General features: G+C 49.4%; 3 protein-coding genes across 3 annotated transcripts; 2 read left to right on the top strand and 1 right to left on the bottom strand.

Annotated features, from left to right (window-relative positions):
* Positions 1-2,909: 2,909 nt before the first annotated feature.
* Positions 2,910-4,812, top strand: N7443_007902 (putative pH signal transduction protein PalI; the record flags this gene model as incomplete). Its single annotated transcript, XM_056887958.1, has 4 exons — positions 2,910-3,099; positions 3,161-4,493; positions 4,548-4,750; positions 4,808-4,812. The coding sequence occupies 4 exons, from the start codon at positions 2,910-2,912 to the stop codon at positions 4,810-4,812; spliced, it is 1,731 nt and encodes a 576-aa protein (XP_056739649.1).
* Positions 4,813-5,584: 772 nt separating this feature from the next.
* On the top strand, positions 5,585-7,683 carry N7443_007901 (potassium channel family protein; the record flags this gene model as incomplete). Its single annotated transcript, XM_056887957.1, has 3 exons — positions 5,585-5,749; positions 5,801-5,898; positions 5,952-7,683. 3 exons carry the CDS (start codon positions 5,585-5,587, stop codon positions 7,681-7,683), a joined length of 1,995 nt encoding a protein of 664 aa, XP_056739648.1.
* Positions 7,684-9,384: 1,701 nt separating this feature from the next.
* On the bottom strand, positions 9,385-11,917 carry N7443_007900 (fungal specific transcription factor domain-containing protein; the record flags this gene model as incomplete). The annotated part of the gene is made up of 5 exons (XM_056887956.1): positions 9,385-9,565; positions 9,710-10,095; positions 10,156-10,444; positions 10,527-10,944; positions 11,023-11,917. The coding sequence occupies 5 exons, from the start codon at positions 11,915-11,917 to the stop codon at positions 9,385-9,387; spliced, it is 2,169 nt and encodes a 722-aa protein (XP_056739647.1).
* Positions 11,918-12,078: the final 161 nt, after the last annotated feature.

Genomic DNA, 12,078 nt, shown 5'->3' with positions numbered 1-12,078 from the left:
GATCTACAATACAGATTGTGGAGATCAATTTTTTTTTCTTGTACTTCCTTATTTCCATCGCATCTAGAGGTTTGAATTGCAGAAAAGAAGTCTCTTGAAATCTTCATTCAGCTTAATCATGGTATAAGCTGTCGTGCAGCATGTAACAATAGAACCTGTACAACACAAGGAAGCCCGATAATGCCCACCCAAAACAATAATTGTCATCCTAGATAGTGGCCAGAAGCAGGGCACAGTCTGATAGTTGACTGGGCACCCAGTTGTCTGGATCATCGACAGCTGGAACAGTGCAAATTGATTCCTCCCCCTTGCTGGCATCCAACGTGGCTGGGTACCAGCTAGACCGCCCAACGGGTTGGTGAAAACCACGAGGCTGAGCTACATTTAATCGGGCACTCATCCCATGGAAAGAGTGAAAACTGGAGGTTGAAACTCGAAACACCAAGGTTCAAGTGCGGGCTGGTTGATCAGCTGTAGGGCTGGCTCAAAATCCTTGTTCTCCCCTATGGTCCTGGGGTTTGCATGTCTCGAGCGGCTACTCATATTAATTTTGCCAATCCCTAAATTGGTTGCTACTGAATCATGTTGCCTGGGAAATCATTTAGTCTCATTCTAGATATTCAACGGGACATTCGGTAGGGGTGTCGAAAGTAATTGCTTCAAGCTTGATTGGACGTTTGTAATGATGTATCTAATCGCATTCGTTGTACTTCAAATAGCTGAGAATTTTTCCTTGGAATTTTATTAATTGCAGCTCGCATCTTCCCCATTGTCACTTGCGCCCAATCTCACCACCCCAAATGCCAATGTTCAGTTATCGGAATGAATCATCCGTTATACGATACGATTCTACCTCCCTTATCGAGTTAGAGACACGAAAGAATCTCGGGAAAAGGAAGCAGGACTTGCGCGTATTCCCCGCGCCACCAATCCCAAATCTCACGTAGCGCTCATGGGCATTGAGTTCCGACCTAGGAGGTGGATGATCCCTTTTCAGTGCCATCTCCCACGACTGGAGTAGGGTTCTCCTCTCGGGAAAGTAATGTGTCTTCTTCGTCATGGGGCTTCTTTCGATTCGCCCAAGGCCATAATCGCCAGATACAGCGCATGTTCTAGGTGATTGGCTCTGATGCAATCTGAACCTTTTTTTTTTTTTAGGACGGAGGTACTTTGTCTTCGCCCAGGCTGTGTTGATCGGCGATCCGCTCTCTAGGATCCTTCAGGACCAGGGTCTGTAATGAAGTACCAAAAAAAGGAAGATCTTGCTTCTTTTAACATCACCCTTGTCATCAGGAACGTTGGTAGTACAGACTTTGTATGACCTTCCAAAGCCTACCCTCTCTGCGGGAGTAGGATTTGACTTCCGCTGAAGGGCACCAATGGTCATGTGTGACGAAAAGTTCAAGAACTGCTAGTAGTTGTATCTGAACCAGGTATTCCAAACGTGTCATAGATGCTTCCATGATGTCAATTTGTTAACTTTGCAACAAAGCCGCTGTCTGTGTAACCCATATGCAGAGTGGCTCAGACCATCCCCAGTCTTAGTATGCAGATAGGGGATGATCAAGTGACCCTAGCATATGAGATCTCACGAGAGACACATTATCTATCCGCTATTAGAGCGGTCGTGTGTCTGCGGGTGTAAGCTTAATTAGGCTCAGCCAGCAGGCCCATGCGACCCAGTTTATGTGTACGGAGACACAATTCGAGCTCAAATAGCCGAGTGGCCGCTTCCATTTCTCGCTTCCGTAGCTCCGAAGACAATATCTTATCTGTGTCCGGAGCTAGGCAGTTAGCTATGCAAAATGGGGCTAGCTTCTTTCATTGGACGGCGGTCTGTCTCATTTAAAACGTGGTCAGTGGGCCGCTAACGGCTCAAAGTGCGACCCAAACATTTGTTACCCAAGTTGCTTGACGGGCTGCGCTTTGGTTGACATAGAATTAGCAAAGTTTAGAAAATAGATTCATGCTTGTTGTCATAGGTGTCGCGTTGAGGATTGAACTCCTGTAAATCGCATAGATTTTAGAATTTTGCAGATTTTATTTCACCATGGGTTGACAGATTCGAGACTAATGGTTGTTAAATCCGACGAAACGCGGATTAAGCTTCAAGCGTCTTTTGGGTTGTGGCAATAGCTGCGTCCGCGGGACCGACGGGGCTGGTAGGAGAAAAAGCCTTTCCCTACCAGTCCATCCGACGCTTGACTAGAAGTTTTTTGCCCAGGTACAATCGAAAGGGACGTGGGGGTGGGGAGTCGACACCTCATTCTGATTACATAGAGATCGATCCAAAGATAATTAATTATAGGGAAACACGCATTCTGTCGTACGTTTCATTGTTCCGCGCTGGCTTGGCGACCCAGACGATGTGACGAATAAGAGGGTTGGCGCTGGTTAGTTGCGCCCCGGGCTGTGCTCTGGCCTCTAGCTCAACTCGGGTCTGACCTGCTAAGTGAACAGGTAGCAAGACTTGACATGCAACGAGCGAGAAGAAACCACAACAGTAATGAAGTAGTAACATACGACATGAATGTTGAGAACAAGAAAACAAAGTAAAGAACGTGATGAGAGATACGGATGCCTGAGACTGCAGGCTGCCGGGCGGGTACAGCCTCAGATCCACGGTTCCCTCCTCCTTCGCCTCTGCAAGAAGGCTTATCGCTTCTTGTCTCTCTTTCATTCCCTTCTTCCCCTCATTTGAACCGGCTAGGCGCACCATCTTCCAAATCTACTAAACCTACCCCCTCCGCAACGGTCTCAGGAGACCTGCAATGACCCTGCCAATGCTGGCTTAAATCGAAACCACAACTACTTCTGCGCCGTGTTTTGCAAGTCTGGAACTCGCTCGTTTGCTTCCTGGCTTGAGATACGGTCCTTGAGAGCGCGCAAGCTCTCACCCTTCCCTCGCAATGTTACTCAAGCCCGCGACACCCCTCACCGTCCTACTACTGGTCGCCTTTGCGCTGCTGTTGATCTCCTGTTTGTCGACACCTATCATCAAGGGCATCCCTCTTGCGACATACAGCAATGTCGACTACGGTGTCTTTGGCTATTGCCAAGGCGACGTATGTACCAACATTCATGTTGGATACAGTACCAGTGAGTTGACCCCTCGCTTTCGTTTCTGCCTGGCGTACCTGTGGCTAAGCCTTCCCTGCAGAGGATATTACTAGCTCCGGCGATGAGTTCAATCTGCCTTCGGGCACACGGAAGTCGCTATCGTCGATCCTAATAATTCACCCCGTCGCCGCTTTCCTCACCCTCGTTTGCCTCTGCCTGGCCGCTGCGGCCCATTTTCATGGCCCCTCTCATTCCCCGCGCTACCTCCTGGCTCTTCTTATTTTGCTCCTGCCGACTCTTCTGGTGACCTTGCTTGCCTTCCTGGTTGATATATTGCTTTTCGTGCCGCATTTACAATGGGGTGGCTGGATCGTGCTGGCCGCGACCATCCTCCTCGTCTCCTGCGGGGTGGTGACTTGCGCCATGCGCCGGACCCTGGTGAGCCGCAAGGCTCGGAAACGCCGTATCGCGGAAAATGCAGAAATGAGTGGCGAGAACTACTATAATCGCCAAAATGCCGCGACGGCAACTATGGCAGGCGGCGTTGTGACGGAACCCACCGAGACCAAGGAAGCTATCGTGACCGGCTCTCCCACCTCCGAATCGGGCCCGACTTTCGCAAACTTCCACACTAGTACTCGCGACAGTGACGACGACCGTACCCCGCTCAACACCGCAGACGCAACTGTCATGCATGATGTTCCTCCGCCGCCGGATGCCCAATACCCCAGCCGACGCGGAACCCCATATCGCCCACAAGACGAAGCCAGCATACCACCTCCGGGCCCTTATGGTCCTGGAATGATGCGCAACCCTTCCGATCTTCGTGATCCCAGACTGATGCGCAATCCCTCCGATTCTCATGGTCCTGGCATGATGCGCAACCCTTCCGATCCTCGATTGCGCCAGCAGTATTCGGATGGTAGCATGGGATCTCGCCGAGGTGGACCTGCGCCTGGCTTCGGCCCTCGCGGTCGGGGAGGTTATCCTCCTCGGGGCGGGTATGGACGTGGTGGTCCCTACGCGGGTCCACCCCGCGGGCCTCCTGGCAGAGGCGGCTACATGGGCCCTCCTAGGAGCCGTGGAGGCATGATGCCCGGTCGCGGAGCACCGCGTGGTGGAATGGGCTATGCACCTGCCCCGAATCGAGGCTATGACGCCTACACCCCGCCCATGGATGATACTTACGGAGCGGCACCCATCGATTCTTTCGTGGCTGCACCTGTTGGTCCGATGCGTGAGCCCTCTCCGGGCCCCATTGGAATGGCGGTTTCGCCTGAAACAGTGGGACAGGCAATTGAGATGCAACCCCAGCCGCGGCAATATGAGGGACACGATTCAGCGGCCACGGCCACCTCTCATCCCCATGCGGTGTCTGTTGACGGGCAATTAGCCCCTCTTGAGAGCCCTACGAGTCTGTACAGTCGGACTGAGTAAGTTTCTCGATGCTCTTATCTACCTGAGTACGTCGCTGACACCATCTGTAGTTCTTTCGTCCCTGCTCGAGCTGCATGGGGAATGAATGACAACCATCGTACGCTCGCACCGCGCCCTTCAGCCTCGCCCGTACACACAGGCAACGCGCAGCCCGCTGCGTACTACGAAGACGTGGAACCTCGATTTGCTCGTCGCCCCTCACCTCAAAACAACAGCTCAGTTCCTTCGGCCCTGACTCCTGGAGGAGCCCACTGTAAGTCTCGATCCACAGACTAAGTTACCCAGAACAACAGTACTCACACCACCGCAGTTTGATGAATCACCTTGCTAAGCGATTATGTTTTTCCTACATAATCTAATCGACTTTTACATACTTGCGATACCCATTCCAATCCCCTGACTACCCTTGGACGACTTCTGATTTTTGTCCTCGACATCATGGCAATGCGAGGCGGAGTTTGGCTTTGATTTCTGGGCAGGAATATTTTCTTTTTTTCTTTTCTGGCAACATCGGGCTTTTCGTCTGATTTTGCTCACATCCGTCACAACCCGGGTGTTAAAATGGCAGAAGCTGGCTCTCCTCTGCTGTTCCTATTCAGCACTCCAATGTATAGCAGTGGATCGATGTGATGTACAGCGACCGATCAGCGATCAGCGATCTGATTGCTCTTTTTATTTTTATCCCGTTTTCTTGATTCCTTTTTTTCTTCTGTCGTGGCTTTTGAGGTCTGTGAAATACATCTCCATCATACCCAGAATACATATTTTCTTTCCCATGCAGATCTTCATCTCGTTCCCGCTTGAACGCATCTGGATCCATGGATCTGTACGAGTCACGTGAGATGACGCGTTGTTTGGGGTCGCAGAGAAGCCGATCATGACGGCCTCGCCTGCCAGAAAGCTTGATTTGGTCTACGCCACTAATTTTAATTTCAGCACATGGCTTCTCCACCATCGGAGCTTTTATTCAACGATGTCGTCTAATAATCTGCTTGTCCCCTGCCAAGCACCAAGCAGCCCCATCCCCAACCCCAACCCCAGTCTGAACCCCAGTCTGATGTTCCCCAGGCGCTAGTTGACAGGCAATATGAACGACCCTGGTCTGGACGATGCGATCGCTGATGAGGCGGGTGCTCTGGATAATGGCTCCGGTCAGGCATCTGCAGAGAACCGGGAAAGCACAGAAGTTGATGTTTCGCATCCTCATGCAGCGCGATGGTGGCTGGCGAGCACTGCGTATCCGTTGGCGGCGGTATGAATACTCTGTCTGTGTAGACAATGTGACAAGCTGACTCCTGCCTAGGGAACATTCGGGCCCATGGCGAGCGCCTTCAACATCTGTTCTTTAGGGCAAACCTGGCGGATGACGCCTTCGGGAGAGGATATTACAGATCCAAAATGGTGCGCACCGAGACTTTGAGCTCCAAAAAGTGTACCACTCTAAAATCTTCTAGGGCCATCGCAATCAATGCGATCTCGCTGTTTTTTGCGCTTGTCGCCAACTTGGCCCTGTCACTTAATATGGCCAGGAGAATCCGTTTCGCGGTTGCGCAACCGATCATCATCGCCGGTTGGTATTTATCATCAGGACTACTAATCGGTATCCTCATTCCATTCGGCGTTCTCATGTACAAACCCGAAAATGACGGGCACATATACACACAAGGCTATTTCTATGGAACCTTTGCAGCTGGTTTATACTTTATCATTGCGTCCCTAATGGCAGTGACGGCTTGGGGCGCCTCCAAGGGCCATTACAGTCGGGAGTTCAAATTGACGACAAGTCAGCGGACATTGATGCTCCAGACTATCGTTTTCTTCATTTATCTGCTTGGAGGCTCCGCCGTTTATGCAAGGGTAGAGGGATGGAGGTTCTTGGATGCTCTTTACTGGGCCGACTACACCTTGCTCACTATCGGCGTGGGTAACTTTGCTCCTGCAACGCACCTTGGACGTGGTTTGCTGTTTCCATATGCTGTTGGGGGCATTGTGATTCTTGGTCTCATCATCTCTTCAATTCGAACCCTGACACTGGAGCATGGTCGCCAAAAAATCGCAGCTATGCTGACTGATCGAACTCGTCGCCTTATTGTCAAAGAAGCTTCCTCGGAGAAAAACCGCCTATCTGGGATAGTCCCATCTTTAAACGACAATGATCCAGCCATCGCGCAGAACGAACGTGAAAAACACAAGCGAGAGTTCATTACTATGCGACGCGTCCGACAGCTCGCCGAGGTGCAGCATAAATGGATCTCACTTGGAATCTCATTGACTACCTGGATGGTGTTATGGTTTATCGGTGCAGTGGTATTCTGGCGCTCGGAGTCATATTTCTCTTGGTCATACTTTGAAGCTCTTTATTTCGCCTACACAACACTATTAACCATTGGATACGGCGACATCTACCCAGTAAGCAGTCTGGGCAAAGCATTCTTCGTCTTCTGGTCTCTTCTCGCAGTACCATCAATCACAATTCTAATATCCAACATTGGCGACACCCTCATCCGCTTCCTACGGGATGTTACCCTCTTCCTCGGTGAAATCACCATTTTACCCGGCGACGAGCCATTCCACGACCGCGTGAAAGCATTACTCCACATCTCCTGGAGAGACAAGTGGCTTCAAGAAACAACGGGCGAAAAAGACAACGCCGAAGATATGTTAAAAGAAAATGGTCATCGCGTCGACCAAGCCAAGTCCACAAATCCAAGAGTCATGGAATCAGAAGAACACAAGAAAGAAGAACGCGCCCACGAACGTGGTGATATCGCTGCTGAGAATATCCACCATTACCATTACCTCCTCTTCCGTGAAGTTCGCAAAATGACAGACTTCGCCATGAGCGACATGGCCAAACAATTCGATTATCTCGAGTGGGAGTACTATCTCGCCCTGATCTCAGGCAAACATAGGCCCTCGGCTCCTGGGACGAAAGATGATAACGAGAGTGACGATGAAGCGCAGCGCGTTTTACGTGATTGGAGTTGGATTGATCATAAAAATCCTTTACTTGGGGAGAAGAGTGAAGTTCAGTGGTTACTCGCGGCGTTGACTGATGCGTTGGATCGCGAATTGAAGAAGGCGAGTCAAGTTCTCAATTCGTCTGATGTTACTGATGATGATGCAAATGGGTCGGAGATGGAGGAAGATCAGAATTCTACTTTGGATAATCAGGATCGGACATAGGACTCCTTCTGACTAATGGTGTTGTTTGGGCGTTGGTTTTGTAAAATGAGGACCTATGGAATTCCGTTTTCCGGCTAGTTTTGCCTCTTGGCAAAGTAAGAACCCTGTATTTATGGGTATGAAAATTATAATAAATCTAAGCACTCTAAATCTTTCTCTGCGACCTCTTTTTCCACTACGGCCTTCCTTTATCTGCCGCTAACACTGAAATGCCTCTTCCCTATTAATACAAGTACGAATGGAAACCTAGTAGTCAGCTATATATGCAACGGCGTTCCACTTCCGCGATGACAATCTGTACGTCTAAGGCGAGCGAGACAGCGTCCCTTATATTTTGTTAGACTGTCTAGATCTGAGGGATTTGCGACGGGAGCTTCGAGCGAAAATAGGCGACGTGTTCAATAGTATATCAACCTAGCCAGGAGGCTCTAAGGAAGGAAGAAAGGGTAAACTTGATATTGTCTCGCGTATTAACACGGTGAACGCTGTCTTAGATTTCAAGGAGGCATCCCAACGGTTTCAAAGTTGCGGGCTATAAGCGCAGCAAACACAGACGGGATTTGGGTCATGACAGGCCTCGGCGAAGTTCCAAATTCGTCTAAGAAGTTGTACATTATACCTCTACAGACACAATTAGATATAGTCGTCGTAGCCTGCATATCGCTTTCATTTGCGGGGGGCCGGGGTAAATGACGTCATCCATCCATCCCTACTATAGATGGCTCAACACACTGAAGGCTAGAGTTACTATCGAAATAGACGTATGGTCAAGGAAACCTTTCACTTTCTTATCTGCAGCAACATTCTGCCCATGGCGTCGGAAGAATTAAACCTGACTTGTGTTGCACCCGCAGATCTCTCTATTCTGCTAACTGTGGCATAATTGTTAGTATTGTCGTCCAGATCCACATCGACGCCATGGTAGATGACTCGTAACATCGAGGTTTTCCATAACGCAAGTTTATCTCGCCGGCTGACTATAATGGTGGAGGCGAAGAGAGCCAGGCCAGCCAGAAGTAGCAGTGCAGGGAGAGTCAGCCACGGCCAGGATACCGATACATAGGCTTCGGAGACCACGACTGTGCCTTTTGCGAACGTTCCACTGGTCTCTAAAGCAAATTTCGTCAATGCTGAAGCAATATTGGACATCGTATGATCCAACCCAATGTCCAGGATTCATTCAAACGATTCTCTAGCATCGGCATCGGATCGAGAATCCGAGCTTCGATTCCACAAACCGCTCTCAGCGTTATAAAAATTTTCAGTATATCCTAAAAAGGGCTGGGTGAGGATGCATTCATTCATTTTCTCGAACGTGTAATTTGTAGAACAAAAAGTGAAGGCGTCAGAGTCACTCCAGTCACCATTGGGGAGCTCAGTCAGGTTGAGTGAGCCACTGCTGTTCGTTAGCTTCCAACAATTATAGTGTTTTTCTGGATCCTGCGAACTCCCTGTGTGGGATGGATCCGCGTGAAACATTTCACCATAATCCACTGGAGTGATGTTGATGGATATTGTACCAGCTGACACCAATACATTGTAGGTTTTCAAGTACACAGATATAGCATATTCATGCGCGCTTTTGATCCCGATCGGCCTGGGAAGTTGGGTCTGATTAAACTTTTGTGGCAGCTCCAGCGTTGCATAGACCATAGCGGCAATTGGATGAGCAATCCCAGCGTAGGTATGATCGCCACTTCTCTACGGGAGATTGGCTGACCACAAGAGGTCCGCCGGAACATGAACTCCTGTATCTGTTCCCCAGTACTTGATCTGGAGCATTCCTGAAGTCGAATTACCGGCGGCGATATAACAATCATGAACCTCTTCGGTGGATCTCGTGATATTGTAATCAAAGCGATCGCATTCACGTATGCGGCCACTAGAGGTGGCATCCTTACACTGAAAACAGAGACCAACTGACTGGAAAGGGATGATTGACTTGACTGGCAAATAACTCCTGACACCGTACTAATATCTGACCATAGCATCAAGAGGATGCTGAACCTATATACCTGGTACATACTCAAAGCTATTGATCCACTTCATCAGATCCGAATCTTCATCCAGCCATGCATTGAAATCCCCTGCTAGCCAGTCCATGGGCACAAACGTAAAATTATCGTTTCCCGCGGCCCCAGCATTGTTTTCATGCAAATTATGTACCGCCAGACCTGAGGGAGGCCCCGACAAGACACGGTCCAGGATGTGTCGTATCATGTTTCTGGCCTGCTGGCAGATTGCATGATTACCTGCTTGACGAGAGACGGCATGTTCCAAATCTGCAGCAAAACGACTAAGGCTTTGAATAATTTCCGAACGCGGAAATAATGGATCAGGGCGTTGATCCTGGAACTGGCGAAGGAGCTCGATGGCTAAGACACCCGCGGAGGGGAGACCGACGGATGAGATCTATGAGGGATTAATCGACTTCCTTGTAAGAGCTGAAAAAAGGTCAGAAACACAACTTACAATCCACACAAGTGAGTTTACGTCTTCTCCCGCAGATGATCTATTGACTATTAAAAGCAGCAGATTGCTCAACAGTTCGTGAGCGACATTGACCAGCTTTTCAGACCCCTTCTCAGTCCGCTGGACAAGGATTCGTTGTAGAATAAAATCATTGAATAAGTAATCTATGTGAAGACATAGAGAGACTTTGCTGGAATCTGGCTCTCGTTCAAAATCTTCAATGCTGCCAGTGCGCCATAAAGTGGGTGGTAGGTCGCTACGCATCTTCTGTGCCAAGCTTGAGATCTCTCTACATGAAAAGAAAAACAAGCATTAGCCTGGAATGATTCACCGAGCGAAGCAGGTATATAGAATGAAAATAATTTACTCACGATATTCTTGCTTCCAGATCCTCAATGTCGGGATTCATGGAAAGCTCCAGCACAGTCTCCCGGATAGAGCCCATGAAAAAAGATGCCCGATCGTACGACACTCGAGTATGAATACCTTCTGCATTCCAGCCATCTTGGTCAAGCTTGGCAATGATGGAATCGCGGACTTCAGGCGGTGCCATCACATCCTCAAACGTCATGTCGAGCGGAGGTTCAACATTTATATACCGCCGAATCATACGTGGAGGGCGGCCCAGAAACGTAGATAGCCCCTTATCCATATAGTAAGTAGAGACTAGAAGCCGTTTTCGGTGTTCAGCAAGGAAAAACGGGATTTTTGCATTGCTGTCTCGTTGATGGAAACCGAGCGCGAATATCAGCGTGCATAAATTGCCAAAGGTCTTCCAAGGGCGATAATCTATTTAGTTTCGGATCAGAACAGACAAGAGGGTCACCCAAATGCGTGGATTGGAACTGAACGAGAACTGAGGCTTACCATAATCTCCATATATCAGAGTAAGTAGTGAAGTATGCTCAAGAACGACCCAACAGAGCTGCTCCGTAATGAGTCCGGTATTTTCGCAAAATTGAAGGCATATTTCGCCAGCTGCTATGCATACAGCAGCAAGACCCTTGCGATCGAGGCATGAGCTGACAGAGGCGGAATACGCGATGAGATCCTGTCGCTGAAGAAGTAATGCACTGGAACCGATGACCGAAAACATTAACCCGATTATTTCCCATCTGTTCGGCATTGCCGTGAAATATTCTGCCGGGCCCATGTTCGGATCCACTTTCAGTGGTTTGGAAGAAGTTGCAAATATACTTTTCGATAGTGTGACGAGATCAGGGAGTGGATTGAATTTATCCGAGATGGCTTCGTCTAGCATTTTCCGGATTGACGAGAAGATTAGGCGTAGGGTTGGCGTAGCAAAGAGATCCCCCTGGCAATGGTCGAATGTAGCAGTTGCCATCTTCTCGTAAAAGATCAAGTCATCAAATAGAAGCAGCAGAAGTTCCGATCCAAGTTGAATCTGGCCATCATCGATGATGGCGCTTCGATTATTTTGGAGTGATTTGGCGAATAGCGCCAAATCAGAGGATGACCGGGCGATTGAATCCTCACTTTCACTGAGAACTGCCAGAATACTGGTTGGTCCGAAGACTCCTGTGCTGGGAGTTGTCCGCTTACTCCAGTCCGCAACATACCGGTCTCTGAGTCGTCCCCCGGCTGCCAGTGGGTTAGATAACTCGGAATGTGGTTGATTATGCAACGGACTGGGTAGGGAAGTTTCATCGGTGTAAATAGAGGTGCTCTGCTCGCTGCTGAACTGGGAAATAGTATTGGTGGAACTTCTGTCGGCTACATCCACGGCCCTCTTGGTGGTCATCGGAGCGGGGTGGTAGACACATAGTGCTGGTTTTTGTCTGCGGCGGCACCTGGCGCAGGGGGCGGTGTGGTCACAACGGAGCTTGGATTTCCTACACGGCTCACAGGAGCTAAGTACGCCATTTGAACGGTGCGAAGGCATGGTTTCATGGTTTCATGTTT

Source organism: Penicillium atrosanguineum, assembly GCF_028827265.1.
Source record: "Penicillium atrosanguineum strain IBT 20685 chromosome Unknown utg000006l_segment0_segment0, whole genome shotgun sequence".
Classification (NCBI taxonomy): domain Eukaryota; kingdom Fungi; phylum Ascomycota; class Eurotiomycetes; order Eurotiales; family Aspergillaceae; genus Penicillium; species Penicillium atrosanguineum.
Note: the sequence above shows the minus strand (reverse complement) of the source record. Positions and strands in the feature narration are given on the sequence as shown.